Genomic DNA, 26,626 nt, shown 5'->3' with positions numbered 1-26,626 from the left:
GTAATTTTGTGTAGGATGGAACTGCAGATGCTGGTTTAAACCGAAGATGGACACAAAATGGTGGAGTAACTCAGCGGGACAGGCAGCATCTCCGGAGAGAAGGAATGGGTGGCGTTTCGGGTCGAGACCCTTCTTCAGACTGAAAGTCAGGGGAAAGGGGAACGAGAGACATAGACTGTGATGTGGAGAGATAAAGAACAATGAATGAAAGATATCCAAAAAAGTAACCATGATAAAGGAAACAGGCCATTGTCAGCTGTTTGTTGGGGGGAAATGAGAAGCTGGTGCGACTTGGGTGCGGGGGGGGGGGGGGGGGGGGGGGGTGGGGTGGGGGGGCATAGAGAGAGAGGGAATGCCGGCGTTACTTGAAGTTAGATAAATCAATATTCATACCACTGGCTGTAATTTGTGTGTCTCTGCTCAGAAACCCCCCCCCCCCAAGAGGTTGCGAAGGGCTGATTGAGCCCATAGCATCCACTGCACAGCAAATTTCTTTAGTCTGGAGACGCAAGGAACTTAGGCCTCACTCTGGGAGGTGATTGGGACCAATGATTGTCACCTGGCGATACTTGTGTACTGCCTCGGTTATTTTTCCAGGTTGGATGCAAAGCAAAGCAGTTCACCCGTACAGAGGTACACGTGACAATGAAGTGTCCTTGGACCATTGAACAGGTGAGGGAAGCCCTTCTAGAAACGTGGCTTCTTCATTTTCCCATTGCAACATTTAACTTTCTTAAGTCATCAAAAATGTTAAAGGAATGATTTATTCAGAAAGACACTTGGACAGGTACATGAATAGGAAAGGTTTAATGGGATATGGGCCAAACGCAGGCAGGTAGGACCGGTGTAGATGGGCCATCTTGGTTTATCAAGGGCAAGTTGGGCCGAAGGGCCTGTCTCCATACTGTATGACTATGTAAACAAGGCACATTCCTTGTATATGCACATACTTGGCCAATAAACGTATTCATTCATCAGGGGTTAAAAAAAAAAATATCGTCAGATCATAAGATCATGAGAGATAGGAGCAGAATTAGGCCATTCGGCCCATCAAGTCTACTCCGCCATTCAATCATGGCTGATCTATCGCTCCCTCCTAACCCCATTCTCCTGCCTTCTCCCCATAACCCCTGACACCCGTACTAATCAAGAATCTATCTCTGCCTTACAAATATCCACTGACTTTGCCTCCACAGCCTTCTGTGGCAAAGAATTCCACAGATTCATCACCTTACCCATAGATTCACCTTCCACATATTCACCACCTATAAATACAGTATGTGGATATGGTGCTATGATATTCATCTGCAATGAATCAAAATAACTAAAGCAAGATATATTTTAAAGCTGGGAATAAGTGAGAGATGGATCCAAAATTAATCGGCCAGTGTACTTGCCCACTCATTATTTTTATGTTCTCATAAGAAACCCTTGGCCTGGTGATGATTAGAAAGGTAATAAATATTGTAATTTAGTTTTGTTTAGTTCAGAGATACAGCACGGAAACAGGCCCTTCGGCCCACCGAGTCTGCACCGACCAGCGATCCCCACACATTAATACTACCTGACACACACGAGGGACAATTTTACAATTATACCAAGCCAATCGACCTACAAACCTGTGTGTCTTTAGAGTGTGGGAGGAAACCGAAGATTTTGGAGAAAACCCATGCGGGTCACGGGGAGAACGTAACATGCAGACAGCACCCGTAGTCAGGATCGAACCTGGGTCTCCAGCTGTGAGGAGGCCACTCTACCACTGCGCCACTGTGTCATCCCCTAGATATCCTAGATATCCTCGTAATTCTAGATATATTTCTGTTTTTATTTAGCATTGTAATCCTGCAGTTTGACCAATTAACCAAACCGCACGAATTTGTCAGGCAAATGTATTTCATAAATGCAGTGACTTCAAATGCACGAATGCAAAGCAAAGTAACTTCAAGAGTACATTGAAGAAGATAATGAAGCATCCACCCCACCTTAACGCAATGTCAATTCTTGTCTCTTCTTGGACAGGGATCTATATGGCACTGATGCAATTCGGCAGCATTGAAGATGCAATTATTTTCAATTGATTTCATCCCTGTAAGTCTCTATTGCACATTTCCCCACAGAACTACCCTGTATAATGATGCAAAAGATCATTCTAGCAACACCTCTGCAATGCAAGGTATTGAACGAGATAAGATCATACTTTTTGGGGGCATTTTGATATATCTCGGAAAGGTCACGGTCAGGAGAGATAATGTAACAAATGATGCACCGAATGATGGAAGTACAAAACAATTACTTCAATCCTGAATATATCTGAAGCAATTAATGATCACCTAATCCGTCAGATTCAGCAATTCTACAGCACAGGCTACCGAGGTTGATTGTCAATAAATTCACTTGCTCGCTTTCCATCCTTAATGCGCGCAGTCAGGCTGGATCAATGCAAACCAGCTGGGAATCGCAGTGAAATCTCAGGTCGGAGAATATCTGATCATTTGGGATTCATGAAACTACTTTCAAGTCCATTGCTAGCTGCCGAGTTCAGTTAACATGTCGTACACGGGACAGTAAAGTAGCGATCGCAGGCAGCTCCAACCTAACTGGTAAATATCCTTCCTGATGAAAACTTCCAGCATTTTCGATTTTTACTTCAAATATCTAGGACGAGAGTCAAATAGAATAGGGCGGCACAGTGGCACAGCGGTAGAGGCTCGGGTTGGGTCCAGACTACGAGTGCTATCTGTACGGAGTTTGTGCGTTCTCCCCATAACGTTTGAAGGCACTGGGCCGGCACTCGCTGAGGATGTTTCCACTAGTGGGAGAGTCTAGGACCAGAGGTCATAGTCTCAGAATTAAAGGACGTTCCTTTAGGAAGGAGATGAGGTGGAACTTCTTCAGTCGGAGGGAGGGTGGTGAATCTGTGGAATTCTTTGCCACAGAAGGCCGTGGAGGCCAAGTCAATAGATATATTTATGGCAGAGATAGATAGATTCTTGATTGATACAGGTGTCAGGGGTTATAGGGAGAAGTCAGGAGAATGGTGTTAGGATGGAGAGATAAATCAGCCATGATTGAATGGCGGAGTAGATTTGATGGGCTGAATGGCCGAATTCTTCTCCTATCATTTATGACCTTATGATCTTGTGAGTGCGTGCGTTTTATCCGGGGGCTCCAGTTTCTTTCCACACTCCAAAGACGTACAGATTTGTAGGTTAATTGGCTTTGGTAAAATTGTAAATTGTCCCTAGTGTTTCGGATAAGTGTTAGTGTATGGGGAGATCGCTGGTCGGCGCGGACTTGATGGGTCAAAGGGCCTGCTTCCGAGCTATATCATTTAAGTCTAAACTCTAAATCTGCCTCTGATAAAAGGGAAAGACACAAAATGCTGGAGTAACTCATCGGGTCAGGCAGCATCCCCGGCGAAAATGGATAGGTGACGTTTCTTTAGACTGAGTCTGAAGAAAGGCCCCGACCCAAAACATTACCAATCCATGTTGACCAGGGATGATGCCTGATCTGCTGAGTTACTCCAGCATTTTGTGGCTTTCCTTGGTAAAACAGCATCTTCAGTTACTTCTTTCTACCCTCTTCCTCCTATAAATTCATACCATCTGGTTTTTAATTGGTTTAATGGCAAGACATCGCCATTCTCTGAGGCAAGCACTCATTGCTTTGAACTGCAGGAATTAATCACAATTTCCAGTGAACTTTCCTCCATTAGTTTCTTCTCTCAGTTTTCCCCTGGCCAAACCATTTCCTAACATTTTAATTTTCTCTAACAAAAAGCCAAATTAACTAAACTTAATATTTTATCAAGTTATTTAATCTCACGATGAATAATTTATCTTTCACATATTGAGTTTCTAATCGCAGTTATGTTGTGGTTCATACCAAGGGCTGACTGAGAGATACCTGATGCTTCACAGCGGAACAGATTTGGTTTGATCATGATCAAATCAGAGGATATTGACCCAATATTTGCTGGACCATTTACTTATTTAAATGCCTGCAAGTCTAGGTATTCCACACGGACATGGTCAAACACAGAAATGGACACAGAATGAGTTACTCAGTGGGTCAGGCAGCATCTCTGGAGAAAAAGGAATAGGTTTAAGAATAAGGGGTAGGCCATTTAGAACGGAGATGAGGAAGAACTTTTTCAGTCAGAGAGTTGTGAAGGTGTGGAATTCTCTGCCTCAGAAGGCAGTGGAGGCCAGTTCGTTGGATGCTTTCAAGAGAGAGCTGGATAGAGCTCTTAAGGATAGCGGAGTGAGGGGGTATGGGGAGAAGGCAGGAACGGGGTACTGATTGAGAGTGATCAGCCATGATCGCATTGAATGGCGGTGCTGGCTCGAAGGGCTGAATGGCCTCCTCCTGCACCTATTGTCTATTGTCTATTGTCTATTGTGAAGTTTCGAGTCCGAACCCTTCTTCAGTTCTGGGAATAGTTGGCACCTAAATGAACTTCACACCTAGGGCTGTTATGGACTCATTATTGGTGGCAATCTACATAATTTAATCTCATAAATCTGCCTCACGTTAGACGTGGTGCTAAACCTACAATTCCATTTCGAGATACAGTGTGGAAACAGGCCCCACGGCCCACCTAGTCCGTGCCAACCAGCGAATCCTGCACACTTACACTATCCTACACACACTATGGCGAATCTACAATTTTTACCAAAGCCAATTAGCCTACAAACCTGTACATCTTTGGAGCGTGGGAGGAAACCGGAGTTCCCAGCGAAAACCTACGCGGGTCACGGGGAGAACGTAAAAACTGCAAACAGACAGCACCCGTGGTCAGGATCGAACCCGAGTCTCTAGTGCTGCAAGGCAACAACTCGGCACGGTGGCGCAGCGGTAGAGTTGCTGCCTTACAGCGAATGCAGCGCCGGAGACTCAGGTTCGATCCTGGCTGCGGGCGCCGTCTGTACGGAGTTTGTACGTTCTCCCCATGACCTGCGTGGGTTTTCTCCGAGATCTTCGGTTTCCTCCAACACTCCAAAGACGTACAGGTATGTATGTTAATTGACTGGATAAATGTAAAAATTGTCCCTAGTGTGTGTAGGATAGTGTTAATGTGCATGATTCGCTGGGCGGCGCGGACCCGGTGGGCTGAAGGGCCTGTTTCCGCGCTGTATCTCTAAATCTAAAAATCTAAAATCTACCGCTGTGCCACTGTAGGGACATGATCTAACTTCGGCGGAGCTTTGCATGAGGTGATGTTTACTGAGTACAGTAGACGAGGCCAGTGGTATCCATCCTGAAGACGAGAGCACAGGTTTAAAGGACCAAGTTGGGATTGTTCCAACCCAGCACAAGCTGACAGACACGGAGGCTTTTTGCCCAAGAGTTGAGAGGGAACATCAAGCTCACAAACACTCCACACAATCATTCGAATAAACCGAGTGCGCACGACACAGTCAGCCACGTTCACAGTTAGTTGTTCCTTACTGTCGGGTACGGGTGGGAGCAAAAGATGGTGTACTTCCAAATGATGCCGTTCATCTTCAGTGGAGGGAGCCACGAAACCACCACACTTGTGGCAGAGGCTGCTGCTGCCTTCACCCCGCCAGGAGGACCTGGAACTGAAATGAGAAAGGGGAATCACAATCTGTGCAAAGTATGGATCGGGGCTCTACACCAGCGGCAGAGTCTCGGACCAGAGGTCATGGCCTCAGAATTAAAGGATGTTCTTTCAGGAAGGAGATGAGGGAGAAATTTCTTTCGTCAGATGGTGGTGAATCTGTGGGATTCTTTGCCACAGAAGGCTGTGGAGGCCAAGTCAGTGGATATTTTTTAAGCAGAGATGGATAGATTCTAGACTAGTACGGATGCCAGAGGTTATGGGGAGAAGGCAGGAGGATGGGGTTAGAAGGGAGAGATATACCAACCATGATTGAATGGCAGAGAAGACTTGATGGGCCGAATGGCCTAATACTATTACAATTCCTTATGACCTTATGAATGGATAGCGTTTCAGTTCGAGACCCTGCCGAGGTTCAGCACACATGGGTAGGATCACAGGCTGAGCTCCCACAGATGGGCACAAGTTGGGAAGGCACCTCCAGTTTCGACAGATAGCCCGGCGTTTGTTCAAGGTCTCTGGAGCCCATTGACTCCACCTTGGGCCTGGAGAGTTTCCTGGGGTGCAGATGGGCACGGAACGAGAGATAAATGGTTCGATCCTGACTTCAGGGTGCTGTCTGTACGGAGTTAGAAGGATGAGAGGAGATCTTATCGAAACGTGTAAGATTATTAAGGGGTTGGACACGTTAGAGGCAGGAAACATGTTCCCAATGTTGGGGGAGTCCAGAACAAGGGGCCACAGTTTAAGAATAAGGGGTAGGCCATTTAGAACTGAGATGAGGAAAAACTTTTTCAGTCAGAGAGTTGTGAATCTGTGGAATTCTCTGCCTCAGAAGGCAGTGGAGGCCAGTTCTCTGAATGCATTCAAGAGAGAGCTGGATAGAGCTCTTAAGGATAGCGGAGTCAGGGGGTATGGGGAGAAGGCAGGAACGGGGGTACTGATTGAGAATGATCAGCCATGATCACATTGAATGGCGGTGCTGGCTCGAAGGGCCGAATGGCCTCCTCCTGCACCTATTGTCTATTGAGTTTGCACGTTCTTCCTGTGACCGCCTGGGTTTTCTCCTGTAATTTGTAAAGTTGTCCCTAGTGCGCAGGATAGTGCCAGTGTACAGGATGATCACCTGTCAGTGTGGACTCGGTGGGCTGAAGGGCCTGTTTCCGTGCTGTATCTCTGAGGGCTAAAGTCTAAAGAAAGCACCCTCACACTTGGCCATTGTTATATACGTCTCCCACTGGTGAAAGGCAGAACCCCTGTCTGATATTCTTCTTCCCAATCTTTGGCAAGGCCACCGGGAATATTGTTTACACCACTCTGCCCCGCCGGTTGAAATGAACTGACAGTACAGACTGGGCAAGGAACCAGCATTCCCAATGAAGCTGTATTTGCCCACTAACACGCTGGAGAGCCTGCTTAGCTTGCTGCATCTCAAGGTTTTTTGCAGCAGTTTCCTGTAGTTTAGTTTAAAGATGCAGCGTGGAAGCAGGCCCCCTCTTCCCACGGAGTCCGCACTGACCATCCATCAGCCGTTCGCACTAGTTCTACGTTATCCCACTTTCTCTTACACTCTTCCCGCTCACTGTAGGGAGGCAATTCACGGAGGGCCGATTAACCTGCAAAACCACGCGTCTTTGGGATTTGGGAGAAAACCAGAGCACCCGGAGGAAACCCTCCCGCTCATCGAGTCTGTGCCGACTGGCGATCGCTCGTTGACACTCGTTCTATCCTCCACACTGGGGACAATTTACGGAAGCCACTTAACCTACGAACCTGCACGTCTTTGTGATGTGGGAGGAAACCGGAGCACCTGGGGAAGACCCACGCGATCACAGGGGGAACATAAAAACCTTCTGTGCAGACAGCACCCGGTGTGGGGATCGAACCTGCGGCCCTGGCGCTGGGAGGCAGCAACTCTACCGCTTGCGCCACCCGAGCCCTATCAGGCCATCTGCCGCGTCGGGAAGCATTGCTTGCGGTTCCCCAAACGCCAACCGGGGCCAAATGCAACTCAGCTACAATGTGACTAACAATTGTGTGAGAATTATTTATTTCAGCCTTTCCAAATCTGGAGGGAGAAATTGATTAAACAATCTGATGAAGAAATACACAGGCGATCAATCCTGGCCCCATCTGCCACGGGGACTGTCCCAGGAGCTTTCAGCGGCCGCAATGCTGACTCAAACAGTGTATGGCAGTCTCCCGCATTAATTCACCATCGATCCCCAGCATAGCTAGATGTTGATGCCTTTGCTTGTTTTATAACTTATTTATCGCCTCCAGTCTCAGTTTCAGCCGATTTTGTTTTTCTTCCCCCCATTCCCCCCCCCCCCACCAAAACAAAAGTCTTACTCTCTGCTGAATGGAAATCCAGAGGCGGGTTTTAAACTTTCACCGCATCCAGCCTTGCTTTGATTCAAAGCACCCAATGTGGCAGCGTAGGGATTTCTTTTTTAATACATGCAAAGCGAAATCAAAGAGAAAGAAAGATCAAGCTTTTTTTTTCACAGCTCTCAGAAATGCATCAGCTCCCAGAAGGAGTGTCAGTGGTTCTGTGCCTGTGTGTGACATGATTTACACTGTCCACTAAGTTCAGAGATAGAGAGGCACGGTGGCGCAGCGGTGGAGTTGCTGCCTTACAGCGCCGGAGACCCGGGTTCGATCCTGATCAGGGGTGCTGTCTGCACGGAGTTTGTACGTTCTTCCCCTTGACCTGCTCCGGTTTCCTCCCACGCTCCAAATTGGGTTAGTGAAATTGTAAATGTAGTGTGTGTAGGATAGTGTTAGTGTGCGGGGATCACTGGTCGGCGCAGACTCGGTGGGATGAAAGGGCCTGTTTCCGCGTTGTATCTCGAAACCAGTCAGAGAGTGGTGAAGGTGTGGAATTCTCTGCCTCAGAAGGCAGTGGAGGCCAGTTCGTTGGATGCTTTCAAGAGAGAGCTGGATAGAGCTCTTAAGGATAGCGGAGTGAGGGGGTATGGGGAGAAGGCAGGAACGGGGTACTGATTGAGAGTGATCAGCCATGATCACATTGAATGGCGGTGCTGGCTCGAAGGGCTGAATGGCCTACTCCTGCACCTGTTGTCTATTGTCTATTGTCTATTGTCTAAACTAAATCTCACTCTCCGACAGACTGGCTGTTTGTGATCCCAGCCAGAAGGAGGCGCTGCAGTTGCCTTCCACCATGGGGAACAGGAGGAAAGCTATTCAGGGAATGGGTCAGAAATTAATTCCTCGCCGGGTGAAATGCAGTAACATAACCTCAGTGAACCCTCTTCTGGAATTTGGTTCCATTAAAGTCTAGGTTCATCAAAGTTTAGGGCAGCACAGTGGCCCAGTGGTAGAGTTGCTGCCTTACAGCGCCTGAGACCCGGGATCGAACTTGACTATGGTGCTGTCCGTAGCGAGTTTGTACGTTCACCCCGTGGGTTTTCTCCGGGTGCGCCTGCTTCCTCCCACACTCCAAAGACGTGCAGGATTGTAAGTTAATTGGCTTCTGTAAATTGCCCCTAGTGTGGAGGATAGATCTAGCGAATGGGTGATCGCTGGTCGGTGCTGACTCAGTGGGCCGAAGGGCCAGTTTCCACACAGTATCTCTAAACTAAACTAAACTAAACTAAACTAAGCTAAAGTCAAATTGAACTATATTTTAGAAGCAGAGTTTATCGAGGGCACTTTTAGTTTAGAGATACAGCGCGGAAACAGGCTCTTCGGCCTACTGAGTCCACACCGACCAGTGATCCCCGCACATTAACACTGCCCGACACCAACTAGGGACTATTTATACACTACCAAGCCAATTAACCTGCAAACTTGTACGTTTTTGGAATGTGGGAGGAAACCGAAGATCTCAGAGAAAACCCATGCGGTCACGGGGAGAACGTACAAACTCCGTACAGAAAGCATCTGTAGTCGGGATCGAACCCGGGTCTCAGACGCTGCAAGCGCTGTAAGGGCATGAACTCTACCGCTGCGCCACCGTGCCACAAATGCAGATCATATATTCCATGCAACAGAGGATGGTTTTTGGTGGGCTTGGACTGTTCCTAAGTGCGATCCAGCAGGAGCTTGGGGAAAGCAAGTGAATGCCTGTAATGGCCTGCTGAATGTAGACATGGTAGAAAGCAGGAGACATGTTCCCTGGATGACAAATTGTCACAATAAAGAGAAAGGAATTGGCAATTGGTCAATGGGAAGGTGGTTATTAACTTACCATCCTCCTTGGTGCGTATAAAGATCTGTTCGCTCCGGACTCCATCGCCTGCCTGAGTGAAGGCCAGCACTTGTATGCTGTAGTTGGTATATTTCTCAAGCCCATCCAATTCCAGAGTAACCTGGGTGGTTGTGACATTTTTTATCTCTCCAAGCTCTGATGAGAAACAAACAAGAGGAAAGAGAACGCTGAAGTGCTTGGACGCAAAAGTGCTGGAGCAACTCAGCGGGTCAGGCGGCATCTCTGGAGGAAAAGGCCGGGTGATGTTTCGGGCCGGGTCCCTCCTTCAGACTGAAAGTAGAGGGGAGCGAACTGGAGGCCAGAAAAGGCCAGAACTGAGGAGCATGGTTGACCAAGGATTGGCTCGGTAATAGTTGACTGAGGAAGGGTGGAGCCCACAATGGCCTCTTGTTGGGTGGAGAAGAGGTGATAACTGAGGGATACAAGGATGCGGACAGTGGAACTAGTAGGATGACTAGGGTGGGGGGAGCGGGGGGGAGTTGGAGGGAATGCAAAGGTTACTTAAAATCAGAGAAATCAACGTTCATCTTCATTATGTAGGAAAATATCTGCAGATGCTGGTACAAATCGAAGGTATCACAAAATGCTGGAGTAACTCAGCGGGTCAGGCAGCATCTCTGAAGAGAAGGTATGGGTGACGTTTCGGGTCGATACCCTTCTTCAGACTGAGGACGTTTCGGGTCGAGACTGAAGAAGGGTCTCGACCCGAAACGTCACCCATTCCTTCTCTCCAGAGATGCTGCCTAACCCGCTGAGTTATTCCAGAATTTTGTGATACTTTCATCTTCATTAATCACCTCAGGGTGGAAGGGGGTGGGGGAGGGGGTCATTGATGAAGCCATTGAAGATGGTTGTGCCTTGGACACTATCATGAAGACCTTCCATGGGGGACATCCTTGGGCTGCTGTCATTGACTTCCAACAAACACAACCATTTTCTTTGCACACAGTATGCTCCAACCATTGAAATATATTCCGTCGGGTGTCTAGGGATTTTAGTTTTTACCAGGCCGAATTTGATGCCACTCAATCAGATGCTATCTGGAGATGAAGGGCAATCACTCTCACTTCATTTCCAGAATTCAGCTCTTTTGATACGTTTGGCCCACAGTCGTGGTGAGGTCTGAAGGTGAGGGGGTCCTCGTGAGCAATGAAACCAGTCATTGTTCTTACTGAGTGGAATGAGACAGTGGTGTGGTGATGAAGTTGTGCTGTGGAAAATGGTGTCGATGCTGAAATTCGATCAGACATGACATTATTCGACAGCAGTGTGAACTCAAGGTGCCAATTGACCAACTCCTGCCTTTGATGTTCTCCCATCCCATCTCGCGTCTCCCTTCCTACTCGTCTCTCTATTGACTGGAGATGAGGAGAACCCAACGAGCTTACTCAATTCTGTTTAGGTGGGGGGGAATAAACGCGGTCCGCAGCCATTGGCGTACTTACCCCCGTCCGGAAGGTTGGCCCAGTAAATAACCCGGTATCCCTTTAGGATCCCGTTGAGTGCCTCCTTTGGTGGCATTGACCAGGAGAGTGAGATGACCTCCGGAGAGATGGCAGTGGCTTGGACGTTGTCCGGTTGTCGGCTAGGAACTGCCGTGAAGAAGAAAACAAGTGAGGGACTCAAAAAATCCTGTGTGGAGTTCAAACATCCCGAAAACCGGAGCGACAACGCAATGCTGAGTCATATCATATATATACAGCCGGAAACAGGCCTTTTCGGCCCTCCAAGTCCGTGCCGCCCAGCGATCCCCGTACATTAACACTATCCTACACCCACTAGGGACAATTTTTACATTTACCCAGCCAATTAACCTACATACCTGTACGTCTTTGGAATGTGGGAGGAAACCGAAGATCTCGGAGAAAACCCACACAGGTCACGGGGAGAACGTACAAACTCCTTACAGTGCAGCACCCGTAGTCAGGATCGAACCTGAGTCTCCGGCGCTGCATTCGCTGTAAAGCAGCAACTCTACCGCTGCGCTACCGTGCCGTCCTCGGTACACGTGACAATACATTAAACTGAAACTGAACTGAACTGAGTTGGTTAGGACAGCATTTCTTCCCCATCTGTAAGTGCCTCAGAACTGAGTGCCTTGTTTGATTATTTTACAGGGCAGTTAATAGTCAACTATAATACTGTGAAATCACATTCAGGCCTGAACAAGTCAGGATGGTAAATGTGAACTACATTGGTCACATGTTTGTCATTACTGAGTTTTGGTTTTTAGCTTTTAGTTTTAGAGACACAGCCCCTTCGGCCCACCGGGTCAGCACCGACCAGAGATCCCCACATATTAACTCTATCCAACACACACTAGGGACAATTTACATTTTATACCAAGCCAATTGACCTACAAACATGAACGTCTTTGGAGTGTGGGAGGAAACCGAAGATCTCGGAGAAAACCCACATGGTCACGGGGAGAACGTACAAACTCCGTACAGACAGCACCCATAGTTGGGATCGAACCCAGGTCTCCGGCGCTGTAAGGCAGCAACTCTACCACTGAGAATAACATTTTACACTAATTCATTAATTTAATCACTATCCTAGTCATGACACGAATAACATTTTATAATTTGTGTAATGAGTGGCATGTGGTTAACTTATTGAATTAGTATCCAAAAGCCTGGGCCATTGAGGGGAGATCGAAGACCTTTATGCCACACACTGCCAGAAACCCGGGTTCGATCCTGACCTCGGGATCTGTCTGTGTAGAGATTGCACGTTCTCCCTGCGACTGTGTGAGTTTCCTCCGGGTGCTCCGGTTTCCTCCCACATCCCAAACACTTGCGGGTTTGTGGGATAATTGGTCCTTTGTAACTTTCTCCAAGTGCGTAGGGAGTGGGCGAGAAAGTGGGATCAGTGTGAATGAGTGATCGATGGTCGGCGTGGACGCGGTGAGACATGAATAAAAATTGCATCCTGGCAGGTAGGGTAAATCTGCAGTAAAAACCTAATGATAATACAGGGTGTATAAAATGCCCAGACTTGTCCAAACCTCAACGTGAAGAAAGCTAATGGCATGTTGGCCTTCTGCAGTCGTACAGGGCCTTGGTGAGACCACATCTGGAGTATTGTGTGCAGTTTTGGTCTCCTAATTTGAGGAAGGACGTCCTTGCTATTGAGGCAGTGCAGCGTAGGTTCACGAGGTTAATCCCCGAGGTGGCGGGACTGTCATATGAGGAAAGATTGGAAAGACTGGGCTTGTGTTCACTGGAGTTTAGAAGGATGAGAGGGGATCTTACAGAAACGTATAAAATTATAAAAGTACTGGTGCAGGAAAAATGTTCCCAATGTTGGGGGAGTCCAGAATCAGGGGCCACAGTCTTAGAATAAAGGGGAGGCCTTTTAAAACTGAGATGAGGAAAAACGTTTTCACCCAGAGAGTTGTGAATTTGAGGAATTCTCTGCCACAGAAGGCAGTGGAGGCCAATTCACTGGATGAATTTAAAAGAGAGTTAGATGGAGCTCTAGGGGCTAGCGGAATTAAGGGATATGGGGAGAAGGCAGGCACGGGTTACTGATTGCGGATGATCAGCCATGATCACAAAGAATGGCGGTGATGGCTCGAAGAGCCAAATGGCCTCCTCCTGCACCTATTTTCGATGTAATATCCTTTTCTGGTCTAGTCTACATTAGCCTTTGCAGCCTCCTCAGTTCAGGGCTAAACTGGGACAAACAATACCTGCCAGTATTGTCAGTATCATCTACATTACTTCACTGCACAAATAATTAGATTTTAGATTTAGAGATACAGCGCAGAAACAGGCCCTTCGGCCCACCGGATCCGCGCTGCCCAGCGATCCCCGCACACTAACACTATCCTACACCCACTAGGGACAATTTTTACATTTGCTCAGCCAATTAACCTACATACCTGTACGTCTTTGGAGTGTGGGAGGAAACTGAAGATCTCGGAGAAAACCCACGCAGGTCACGGGGAGAACGTACAAACTCCGTACAGACGGCGCCCGTAGTCAGGATCGAACCCGAGTCTCCGGCGCTGCATTCACTGTAAGGCAACAACTCTACCGCTGCGCCAGCCACCGTGCCGCCCGTGCCGTTAAAAACAAACTCACTTGCTGTGGTGTCACTGTAATTCAACCCCATGCTAATGCTGTACCCCTGAATAATTACTATTCATCTCCCACGCTTTCCTGTAGCTTTTTTGACTCGTCCACTGCCGACACACTGAAGACAACTTACAGGGGGACAATTAACCTACCAACCCGCACGAGTTTGGGAGGAAACCGGAGCATCCAGAGGAAACCCGCTCGGTCACGGGAGAACGTGCAGATTCCACACCCACAGTATCTGAGGTTAGGATCGAACTCGGGTCTCTGGCAGTGTGAGGCATAAAGGTCTCCGATCTCTAAATAATGGCCCAGGCTTTTGGATACTAAAGGCCCTGTCGCAGTTACGAGATTTTTAAGGCGACTGCCGGCGACTGTCAAAGTCGTAGCAGATCGCCAAAATGTTCTTTTACCCTACGACAATGACCACGACAAAGCCGAGTCAGGTCGATACAAGTTACTTTTTTTGTGAAACTAGCACCTGGCTAAGAGATTACACCGTCTTCGGAAACATCGCAAAATTCCCACGCCCTTACCTGACCGTCAAACTGTCGCCTCCAATCTACCTGTCAAATGTCCTGACGGTAAATAAATTGGTTAAACAAAACTATCTTCTGGTATCTTCAAATGCCTTTTCTTAATTCAATATTACGTGCTTCTAAATGCATCTGCGACAACCTAGCAAACCTGGGGACAGCATTCGACAGCGCCCGCAATAAGCTACGATACCTGGCGACAAGCCAGCTGTCGCCGAGAAATTTCTATCTGGAAAACTTTTCCGCGATGCGCCGAGATCCGCTACGATTCATTGAAGACTCCTCACGATCGTGCCCGCCACTCCCCGGCCAACGTTCGGCAACAGCCTAGTCGCCGGCAGTCACCTTAAAACCGCTTAAGTCGGACAGGCCCTTAATTTAATAAAGGTGGTGCAGCAGTATAGTTACTGCCTTACAGCGCCAGAAACCCGGGTTCGATCCTGCCTACGGGTGCTGTCTGTACGGAGTTTGTACATTCTAACCGTGACCTGTGTGCGTTTTCTCCTTGATTAACTTTTTCAGCCAGAGAGTTGTGAATCTGTGGAATTCTCTGCCTCAGAAGGCAGTGGAGGCCAATTCTCTGAATGCATTCAAGAGAGAGCTGGATAGAGCTCTTAAGGATAGCGGAGTCAGGGGGTATGGGGAGAAGGCAGGAACGGGGTACTGATTGAGAATGATCAGCCATGATCACATTGAATGGCGGTGCTGGCTCGAAGGGCCGAATGGCCTCCTCCTGCACCTATTGTCTATTGTCTATTGATTTTCGGTTTCCTCCCACACTCCAAAGACGTACAAAGTACGTAGGTTAATTGGCTTGGTATGAATGTAAAATTGTCCCAAGAATATGCAGGGTAGTGTTAAAGTGCGGGATTGCTGATCGGCACAGACTCGGTGGGCCGAATGGCCTGTCTCCGCGCTGTATCTCTAAACTAAACTAAACTAAACTACAATGCTACTCGTTGCATGAAGAATAAAATGGGGTTTTGTTTTGTGAATAATTTCTTGTTGTTGAAGCAGAAACAGTTTGTGTTCAACTGTTGCCTATCCCTGGGCCTAACACCAGAGGACGCTCTAGGTAGGCTGAAACATCTTAACTCCATCTTTCTGCGGACTCTATCATATGGATTCTGTCACATTCCCACCGAGCAGATGTATCTTGCTTCAAACCGCATTTAACACATTTAAGACAGCGTCTTCGCCCGCCCCGAATCGCGGGGCTTGGGTCGGCCCGCAGCGGACCTTTCACCGACCGGCGCGGCCTGGAACATGGCAACTTCAACAGCCTGACCGCTGGAGAAGACGGCAGGGGAAGAGAAAATACATTCTGGCCTTCCATCACAGTGAGGAGGTGATTGGAGGAGACTCACTGTGATGGATGTTTCTTTTTTTTTGTTTTGTGTTGGTTTGTGATTGTGTGTGAAATTGCTTATTTTTATTGCTCTTATTCTTGGACTGTGGGTAACGGAATTTTGTCCAAAAGACTTGCTTTTTTGGATGACAATAAAGGCTATTCTGATTCTGATTCTGATTCTATTCTGATTCTGATGTCCGTGAGAGCAGGTACTAACCATCCCCACCACCTTATTCTCTCCCCACACCCCTCTGGAATCTCCCTTGGACCCTTCAACCTTCCTTGCGTGGTCCTTGTAAGCTCTGTACAAGGGGGACATTATGTAGAGAGGGAGGCAAAGAAATGGGCTGCCAGGTGTGAGAAAGCCTGCAATGGTGCCGTTGGGTTGAAAACACAAAGGGAATCACATCCAGAGCAGAAGTAAGGTTCAAAGTATAGAACTGAAGAAAATCAATGTGGAAGGGGGTGGCACAGCGGTAGAGTTGCTGCCTCACAACGCCAGAGACCCGGACTATGGATGCTGTCTATACGGAGTTTGTACAGTATGTTCTCCCCGTGACCCGCGTGGATTTTCACCGTGATCTTTGGTTTTTACTCCCACGCTCCAAAGACCCACAGGTCTGTAGGGTCATTGGCTTGGTATAAATGAAAAGAATGGTCCCTAGTGTGGATAGCGTATTGTTAAGGTGCGGGGATCACTGGACGGCACGGACTCGATGGGCCGAAAGGCCTGTTTCTGCATAGTATCTCTAAACTAAACGAAAACTAAGTCTTTAGATATTTTTGAAATGTTCAAAAATAACCTATAATGGGAACAGTCCATATTTGGGAGCCACGTTAACTTTTTTATCAGAAGCTCCCTTTATTGGAGAGGACCTCTTCATTTACTGAGACTTCTTTAGTTATGTATTCACCGTAAGTGAGTATCCCACACAAGTCCTTTCCCTGACCTTTTTGCCTCTCTCTTCCGCTTTAAAACCTGACTCTTACGATCAATCAGCTTTAATATATATTTTCCTTTGTGGCTCATTGCCGCCCTTCATCTGATGATGCTCCAGGTGCTACACAAATGCAGGTTACAGAGTCACAGGATCATTGGGTTTATACAGCCTGCAAAACAGGCTCTTCGGCCCAACTCATCCATGCAGCCGAGATTCGGCCCTTCGAGCCTGCATCGCCATTCAATATGATCATGGCTGATCATCCAACTCAGTATCCTTCTCTCCATACCCCCTGATCCCTTTAGCCACAACGGCCACATCTAACTCCCTCTTAAATATAGCCAATGAACTGGCCTCAACTACCTTCTGTGGCAGAGAATTCCACAGATTCACCACTCTCTGTGTGAAAAAAAACTTTCTCATCTCGGTCCTAAAAGACTTCCCCCTTATCCTTAAACTGTGACCCCTTGTTCTGTCATAAGCTCTTCGGGCTAACGATATATGATATATGGGGAGAAAGCAGGAACAGGGTACTGAATTTGGATGATAAGCCATGATCATATTGAATGGCGGTGCTGGCTCGAAGGGCTGAATGGCCTACCCCTGCACCTATTTTCTATGTTTCTACTTGCCTACATTTGGACCAAACCTCTCTAACCTTTTTAGAAAAAAATCCACAACGTAGCAACAAGGAACAGCAGATGATAGTTAATACATAAAAGAACACAAAGTGCTGGAGTAACAGGCCAGGTACAGGTGGCGTCTCTCCAGGTGAATTTGTGGGCAGGTGAGGAAGTTAGTGGTGGCGTTAATGAAGTCCAGGGTTACAGGAGGCAGCAACGAAGAATGAGTTGAGGAGATAAGGCCAGCGTATGGCCAAAACAAGGCTTATTTGATGTAACGGCCAAAAAGGCAGGCTTACCTGGGCCCGTGACCTGCTGAGTTACTCCACCACTCTGTGTCCTATCCAGAACCTGTTGCCTATACAACCCGTGTCCTATCCAGAACCTGTAGAGGGTGGTTGACCTACCATCTTCCATCGTGATGGCGATGATCTCCTGAGAGGATGGCCCCGTGCCGGCTCGATTGCACGCCTGAACAACCACCCCATACTGGGTGAACTTCTTCAGGTTGTCCAGGGTGTAGAGCTCACTGTCTCCCGTCGTCTCCATGCTGATGATGTTGAACTGGTAGTTCCCGCCAGCGCTGTACTCCCGGTAACCAATCTGATAACCACGGATCAATCCGTTCTGTAAGTGCTTCTTCGGAGCCTGAGCAGATGGCGGGGGGGGGGGGGGGGGGGAGGGAAAGAGAACAGGTGGAGAATTGTGATTCAGGTCATTCAAGCTGTGATTCAAGTTGGCGGCACATTGGCGCCAGAGACCCGGGTTCGATCCCGACTACGGCTGCTGTCTGTACGGAGTTTGTACCTTCTCCCCGTGACCACAAGGGATTTCTCCGGGTGCTCTGGTTAACACCCACACTCCAAAGACGTGCGGGTTTGTAGGTTAATTGACTTCAGTAAGGATTGTAAATTGTCCCCAGTGTGTGGGATAGTGCTAATGTGTAGGATTACTGTTGGTCGGCGTGGGTTCGGTGGGCTAAAGGGCCTGTTTCTGCGCTGTATACCGACACATCAACACATCCATACACTCATACATACTGGGAAAATACATGGGTTTGGGGGGGTGGTTTGAACCTATAATTTGTTGTATTAAACGCGAAAGAGAAAGAAGGGGATAAACAACAAGAAATGGAAACGTTCAGAATAAGGAAAGGCTTAGATAGAGTGGATGTGGAGAGGATGTTTCCACTAGTGGGAGAGTCTAGGACTAGAGGTCATAGCCTCAGAATTAAAGGACGTTCTTTTAGGAAGGAGATGGGGAGGAATTTCTTTAATCGGAGGGTGGTGAATGTGTGGAATTTGCCACAGAAGGCTGTGGAGGCCAAGTCAGTGGAGATATTTAAGGCAGAGATAGATAGACTCTTGATTAGTATGGGTGTCAGAGACTATGGGGACAAGGCAGGAGAATGGGGGTTAGGAGGGAGAGATAGAGCAGCCGTGATTGAATGGGAGAGTAGACTTGATGGGCCGAATGGTCTAATTATGCTCCTATCACTTATGACCTTATGATCTGATGAAGAGAGGTTGTCAGGAAAACAACCTTGTCAGGTTTTTCAAATCAAACCATTGGAAGATGGAATATATATCCCATGTTAAAACTTGGGGATCACTAAATCTCCAAACAGATTCTTCATAAATAGTCATGACTTGGATGAAAGTACCATTAGCAAATTTGCAGATGATACAAAGCTGGGTGGTAATGTGAACTGTGAGGAAGATGCTATGAGGTTGCAGGGTGACTTGGACAGGTTGTGTGAGTGGGTGGATGCATGGCAGATGCAGGTTAATGTGGATAAGTGTGAAGTTATCCACTTTGGTGGTAAGAATAGGAAGGCAGAGTATTGTCTGAATGGTGTCAAGTGAGGAAAAGGGGACGTACAATGAGATCTGGGTGTCCTAGTGCATCAGTCATTGAAAGGAAGCATGCAGGTACAGCAGGCAGTGAATAAAGCCAATGGAATGTTGGCCTTCATAACAAGAGGAGTTGAGTATAGGAGCAAAGAGGTCCTTCTGCAGTTGTACAGGGCCCTAGTGAGACCGCACCTGGAGTACTGTGTGCAGTTTTGGTCTCCAAATTTGAGGAAGGATATTCTTGCTATTGAGGGCATGCAGCGTAGGTTTACTAGGTTAATTCCAGGAATGGCGGGACTGTCATATGTTGAAAGACTGGAGCGAGTAGACTTGTACACACTGGAATTTAGAAGGATGAGAGGGGATCTTATCGAAACGAATAAGATTATTAAGGGGTTAGATACGTTAGAGGCAGGAAACATGTTCCCAATGTTGGGGGAGTCCAGAACCAGGGGCCACAGTTTAAGAATAAGGGGTAGGCCATTTAGAACGGAGATGAGGAAAAACTTTTTCAGTCAGAAAGTTGTGAATCTGTGAAATGCTCTGCCTCAGAAGGCAGTGGAGGCCAATTCTCTAAATGCTTTCAAGAGAGAGCTAGATAGAGCTCTTAAGGATAGCGGAGTCAGGGGGTATGGGGAGAAGGCAGGAAAGGGGTACTGATTGAGAATGATCAGCCATGATCACATTGATTGGCGGTGCTGGCTCGAAGGGCCGAATGGCCTACTCCTGCGCCTATTGTCTATTGTCTATTGTTCTCATTCGACATTGTTAAATTTCTGTTCCCACTCAGTGGGGGAGGGGCGACATAAATCTTTTTTTGTTTGTTTCTGAGCGACAAGCATCTGAGAGCTTATAAAGAAAATAATAATGTGGTTGCAAGGCCACGTTTGAAATCTATTCCCAGTTGCCGAGTTCAGTATTTATTATCCGGCACTTCTAAACGAGGTGAAAAAGTACTTTATTCACGGTCCCACAGCTCTTCACGTCCAATGGAGAGCTTTACATGGCTGACCTGCGGAGTGCTTCCCACAGCTTCTGCTCAGAATTCAGCTTCTTCTGCCTTATGATTAATGTACAGGAGTAATTGTTGTCTTTTTTAAAGTTTAGTTTAGTTTAGAGATACAGCGCGGAAACTGGCCCACCGGGTCCGCCCCCATGAGCGATCCCCACACATTAGCACCATCCTACACACACGAGGGACAATTGTTACATTTACCAGGGCCAATTAACCTACAAACCTGTACATCCTTGGAGTGTGGGAGGAAACCGAAGATCTCGGAGGTCACGGGGAGAACGTACAAACTCCGTACAGACGGCACCCATGATCGGGGATGAACCCGGGTCTGTGGCGCTGCAAGCGCTGTAAGGTAGCAACTCTATCGCTGCGCCATCGTGCCGCCCACTAACTGTGTCAAAGGTGTCTCAAAACGATTGCGTATACAACTCTGACAAACAGACCCAGATGATGCGTGGAAAGGAACTGCAGATTCCAAAGAGGAAAGTCACCATCAATACCTGGTGGTCTGTATATATTATCACATCCTCGTATCCCTCTCGTTATCACACCTTCCCCAGCCAACAATGGGCCATTGTGGGCTCCACCCTTCCTGAGGTCATCTGTTGCCGGCCCTTGTTCTCGCCTTTTCTCACCTCCAGTTTCCACACTCCCATTCCCACCCCCACCTCTGCATTCGGCCTGAAGAAGGGTCCCGACCCGAAACGTCACCCACCCAATTTTTCTCCAAGGATGCCGCCTGACCCGCTGAGTTACTCCAGCACTTTATGTCAATCTTCAGCACCAAATGGTTAATACGACTGGATCATCTGTTTTTAGAGATATACTAGACCAAGTGGATCTGTTGGGCCCAAACCTCTCTGCATTGGTGCAGCACCTTCTCCTCCCCCACTCCCCGCTCCCCTCCTCCCCCTCCCCGCCTTCCCATCCCTCCCTCCTCCCCTCCCCCTCCCTCCCTAAGTGACTACAGTGGGCTTCTTGACATTCCATTCTCTGACCTCCAGCCTCCAGCCCATGTGCCTTCATCCAAATTTTCTTTTTAGAGATACAGCACGGAAACGGGCCTTTCGGCCCGCTGAGCCCGTGCCGACCAGCCATCCCTGTTCACTAACACTATCCTACACACTAGGGACAATTTTAGATTTTTTTTTTTACCAAAGCCAATTAACCTCCAAACTTGTACATTTTTGGAGTGGGGGAGGAAACCGGAGCACCTGGGGAAAAACCCAGGCAGTCATGAGGAGAATGGTCAAACTCCGTACAGACAGCACCCGTGGTCAGGATCTAATCTGGGTCTCTGTCTCTGTATGGCTGCAACTCTACCTCTGCGCCACCATGTCACACATAAGCTTTGTGTCTTTTCTTTTGTAAACCAATATCTGCAGTTATCACCCAGCCCACAGCCAACAATGGATCATTGTGGGCTCCACCTTTCCTTGATCATTGTTATTTTTTGCATATCATTCATTCATTTGTTCGATATCTATATCACCGTCTATTATCTCTCGTTTCCCTTTCCCCTGACTCTCAGTCTGAAAAAGGGTCTCGACCCGAAACGTCACCTATTCCTTTTCTCCAGAGATGCTGCCTGACCCGCTGAGTTACTCCAGCAATTTGTGTCTACCTGGTGGGTATATGGAATGAGCTGCCAGAGGAGGTAGTTAAAGTAAGTACTGTAACAAGATTTAAAAGACATTTGGACAAGTACACAGATAGGACACATTGAGAGGGATATGGGCCAAACGCAGGTGGGACTAACATTGTGGGGTGATCTTGCCCGGCAAGGAGGTTGGGCCGAAGGGCCTACTTCCATGATGTATGGCTCTATGATTCTAGGCTATTTTCACAAGATGTTATCTGGGAACTAAACTGCTGTTCCTTCTTCGATGCTGGTTCTATCACCATTTACCATTTGGACTACAGTAGTTCAAGGTCATTCATCACCACCTTCTCAAGGGTCATTTTTGTATTCCTAAACTAAAACTAAATTATGGCTACTCTTTAAAGTTCTTTTGCAGCACCTTTTGAAAAGCAAAATCAAACCTGTGCAATGTTTTCCGAAAACATAATGAACAAAGGAACTCTGATCCCAGGAATGTTGCTGTCTGACCTTCCCGTTCTTATGGATGAGTGAGCAATAATTCAATTACCTTCCACGTCACTTTGATAACCTGAGAAGACAAAGATTCGAGGACGACGTCGGCGGGTGGACCATCTGGGGCTAAAGAGAGGGGTTGAAATATAAAAGAGAAAATATTAGTCACTTTGATGAAACTGAGAAGTTGCACGCCTTTGAACAATGAGACCATGGCCCAGGATGAAACCAAATGTTGCCCACCAATTTCATCTTCATTTCATGTGATACAGTGCTCACATACCTTACATTTAATCCATCCACCCAAATCACATATCCAGGCACAGTACACATGTGTCACTTGGATATACAAACGGGCTTCACATTAGCGATTCCTTGTACATAGTTTTCAATGCCAGCTTTGAATATAGTCATGTGTAACTTCCTACAATCTCAATGTTTTTACAGAGGTAGCAAAGAACAGGGTAATGCAGGGCTGAATCTCACTTTCCTCCAGTTTATTTATCCAGCTCGTTGCTAAACAAATTCATCAACTCTGCCCTGTTCACAAGTGGAACTCCTTCCATTTATGAGTTCTGGGTCAGCTTGATACTGACTATCAGTCACTAATGCGCAGTTACAAAAATTATGCTGGGACTCTTCTTTAAAATGAAAAATTAAATGCAATGCACGTTTGGAAGCGCTGTTTGGTACGAATCTCTAAGGCTGTAATGTAACACGAGAGACAGTGGGTTAAACTCACCAATTATTCATTCCCAGTGAGTGATGGTCTCATAATAGTTAAAACACATCCCGACAGGTGTGGACAATTAAAATGGAGGCATGAATTAAAATTCCACTTGGTCGCAGGTGTAACCATATATACAAGATATATATTTATATATAATACACACACACAAAAATAAAAAAGGAAATTGGTAACGTTTCGGGTCGAGAACCTTCTTCAGACGTTCCTTCTCTCCAGAGGTGCTGCCTGTCCCACTGAGTTACTCCAGCATTTTGTGTGTTCCTTCCTACACACACACACACACACACACACACACACACACACACACACACACACACACACACACACACACACACACACAGTCTGAAGAAGGGTCTCGACCTGAAACGTCACCCATTCCTTCTCTCCAGAGATGTTGCCTGTCCCGCTGAGTTATTCCAGCTTTTTATGTCTATCGTCGGTTTAAACCAGCATCTGATGTTCCATTCTGTGCACACACACATACACACACACATATATATTATATATAGGTGGAGATAGGTAGAGATAGGAAAAGAACAATGGCGATAAATGAGAAACAAAAGTTCACTATGTATATATATATATATATATATATATATATATATATATATAAATATACACAGTGCATTCAGAAATTATTCAGACCCCTTCACTTTTTCCACATTTTGTTACGTTACAGCCTTATTTTAAAATGGATTAAATTCATTTTATTAATCATAAATCTACACACAATACCCCCCATAATAAAAAAGCGAAACCAGGTGTTTAGAAATTTTTGCAAAGTAATTAAAAATAAATAACTGAAATATCACATTTACATAAGTATTCAGACCCTTTACTCAGCACTTTGTTGAGGCACCTTTGGCATCGACTACAGCCTCAGGTCTTCTTGGGTATGACGCTACAAGCTTGGCACACCTGTATTTGGGTCATTTCTCCCAATCTTCTCTGCAGATCCTCTCAAGCTCTGTCAGGTTGGATGGGGAGCGTCGATGCACAGCTATTTTCAGGTCCCTCCAGAGATGTTTGATTAGGTTCAAGTCCGGGCTCTGGCTGGGCCACTCAAGGACATTCACAGACTTGTCACAAAGCCTCTCCTGCGTTGTCTTGGCTGTGTGTTTAGGGTTCTTGTCCTGTTGGAAGATGAACCTCCGCCCCAGTCTGAGGTCCAGAACGCTCTGGAACAGGTTTTCATCAAGGATCTCTCTGTACTTTGCTCCGTTCATATTTCCCTCGATCCTGACTAGTCTCCCAGTTCCTACCGCTGAAAAACATCCCCACAGCATGAATCTGCCATCACCATGCTTCACCGTAGGTATGGTGCCAGGTTTCCTCTAGAAACTTGCTTGGCATTCAGGCCAAAGAGTTCAATCTTGGTTTCACCAGACCAGAGAATCTTGATTCGCATGGTCTGAGAGTCCTTTAGGTGCCTTTGGGCAAACTCCAAGCAGGCTGTCATGTGCCTTTTACTGAGGACTGGCTTCCGTCTGGCCACTCTATCATAAATGCCTGATTGGTGGAGAGCTGCAGATATAGTTGTCCTTCTGGAAGTTTCTCCCATCTTCACTGAGGAACTCTGGAGCTCTGTCAGAGTGACCATCAGGTTCTTGGTCACCTCCCTGACCAAGGCCCTTCTCCCCCGATAGCTCAGTTTGGCCGGGCGGCCAGCTCTATGAAGAGTCCTGGCCGTTCCAAAGTTCATCCATTTAAGAATGACAGAGGCCACTGTGCTCTTCGGGACCTGCAATGCTGCAGAAATTGTTTTATACCCTTCCCCAGATCTGTGTCTCGACACAATCCTGTCTCGGAGATTTATGGACAATTCCTTCGTCCTCAAGGCTTGGTTTTTGCTCTGACATGCTGTGGGACCTTATATAGACAGGTGTGTGCCTTTCCAAATCATGTCCAATCAATTTAATTTACCACTGGTGGACTCCAGTCAAGTTGCAGAAACATCTCACGGATAATCAATGGAAACAGGATGAACATACTCTCAATTTTGAGTGTCATAACAAAGGGTATGAATACTTATGTAAATGTGATATTTCAGTTATTTCTTTTTAATTACTTTGCAAAAATTTCTAAACACCTGTTTTCACTTTTTTATTATGGGGGGTATTGTGTGTAGATTTATGATTAATAAAATGAATTTAATCCATTTAAAAATAAGGCTGTAACGTAACAAAATGTGGAAAAAGTGAAGGGGTCTGAAAACTTTCTGAGTGCACTGTATAAAAATGTAAGATAGACACAAAAAGCTGGAGTAACTCAGCAGGACAGGCAGCATCTCTGGAGAGAAGGAATGGGTCGAGACCCTTCTTCGGGCTGATGTCAGGGGAGTGGGCGGGACAGAGATAGAATATAGTCAGTGGCAGTAATACTGGTGGGAGACCTGGGAAGGGGGAGGGGATGGAGAGAGAGGGAAAGCAAGGGCTACTTGAAGTTAGAGAAGTCAATGTTCACACCGCTGGGCTACCCAAGCAAAAAATGAGGTGCTGTTCCTCCAATTTGTGCTGGGCCTCACTGACAATGGAGGAGGCCCAGGACAGAAAGGTTAGATTGAGAATGGGAGGGGGAGTTAAAGTGCTGAGCAACTGGGAGATCAGGTAGGTTAAGGCAGACTGAGAGGAGGTGTTCAGTGAAACGATCGCCGAGCCTGCGCTTGGTCTCACCGATATACAGGGTATATACACACACACACACATTATATATATATATATATATATATATATATAACTGTTGTTCCTTTCCTATCTCTGTCTATCCTTCATCCATCTCCACCTGCTCCATCTTCTGCCAAAAGAATATAAGTTTGCAAACTCATTGCTGTCTGTTGAAGTTAAACTGCCTCACGGTCAGGTCGAACCACGAGGCCAAATGTTATACTCAAGAAAATCTAATCTGGTGGCAGAGGCAAGGTGAAGCATTTCAATCCACTACGACCTGCGAGAGATTTGGCCACAGAACCCTCCTTGCCGAGCTGTTCTGTTATTAATCAGTGAAGAGGCCTGCAGGTCTGCACCTGGCAGCGGTCCCAGTCTCGCTCAGTGTGATTGGATTCCTCTTCAATCACCCTGATCAGATAGACACATTGGGTTTTGATTGATTAGAAAGCAAGACTTTCATTGAAAATACTGAGCGGGCAGACGCGCACAATCAATCAGGCACCTAACGTGGAATAGTGCAAGGACTGCAACGACCTGGGAATCATTCAGGGCACCACTGATCTGTATAACTTGATCGTTTACTAATAAAATAACTAAAGTCTCATCTAGCGCCCAGCAGTATGGTGGCGGAGAGGGAGAGACTGCTGGGATCTGAATGGTAAATTCGAAAAAGAAATACGGGCCATTTAATGACATTCCCAATAAAGGTAGATGTAAGATTGGCCGGGGGGCGCTGGGGTACTGCTACTGCCTCACTGCACCGGAGACCTGGGTTCGATCCTGACCACGGGTGCTGGTCTGTACGGAGTTTGTACCTTCTCCCCGTGACCTGCGTGGGTTTTCTCATGGATCTTCGGTCTCCTCCCACACTCCAAAGACGTACAGGTTTGTAGGT

At 47.0% G+C, this 26,626-nt stretch overlaps 1 protein-coding gene across 1 annotated transcript in view; it reads right to left on the bottom strand.

Annotated features, from left to right (window-relative positions):
* Nucleotides 1-26,626, bottom strand: part of LOC144598975 (cell adhesion molecule DSCAM) — a 565,733-nt gene that overhangs the window by 86,531 nt on the left and 452,576 nt on the right. The window contains exons 16-20 of the mRNA XM_078409651.1: nt 22,373-22,443; nt 17,762-18,002; nt 11,267-11,413; nt 9,801-9,956; nt 5,455-5,588 (exon numbers count right to left, since the gene is read on the bottom strand). Coding sequence (XP_078265777.1) covers nt 5,455-5,588; nt 9,801-9,956; nt 11,267-11,413; nt 17,762-18,002; nt 22,373-22,443 — 749 coding nt within the window. The remainder of the gene's footprint in view (nt 1-5,454; nt 5,589-9,800; nt 9,957-11,266; nt 11,414-17,761; nt 18,003-22,372; nt 22,444-26,626) is intronic.

The sequence above is a fragment of the Rhinoraja longicauda genome, chromosome 12 (assembly GCF_053455715.1).
Source record: "Rhinoraja longicauda isolate Sanriku21f chromosome 12, sRhiLon1.1, whole genome shotgun sequence".
Taxonomy (NCBI): domain Eukaryota; kingdom Metazoa; phylum Chordata; class Chondrichthyes; order Rajiformes; family Arhynchobatidae; genus Rhinoraja; species Rhinoraja longicauda.
Note: the sequence above shows the minus strand (reverse complement) of the source record. Positions and strands in the feature narration are given on the sequence as shown.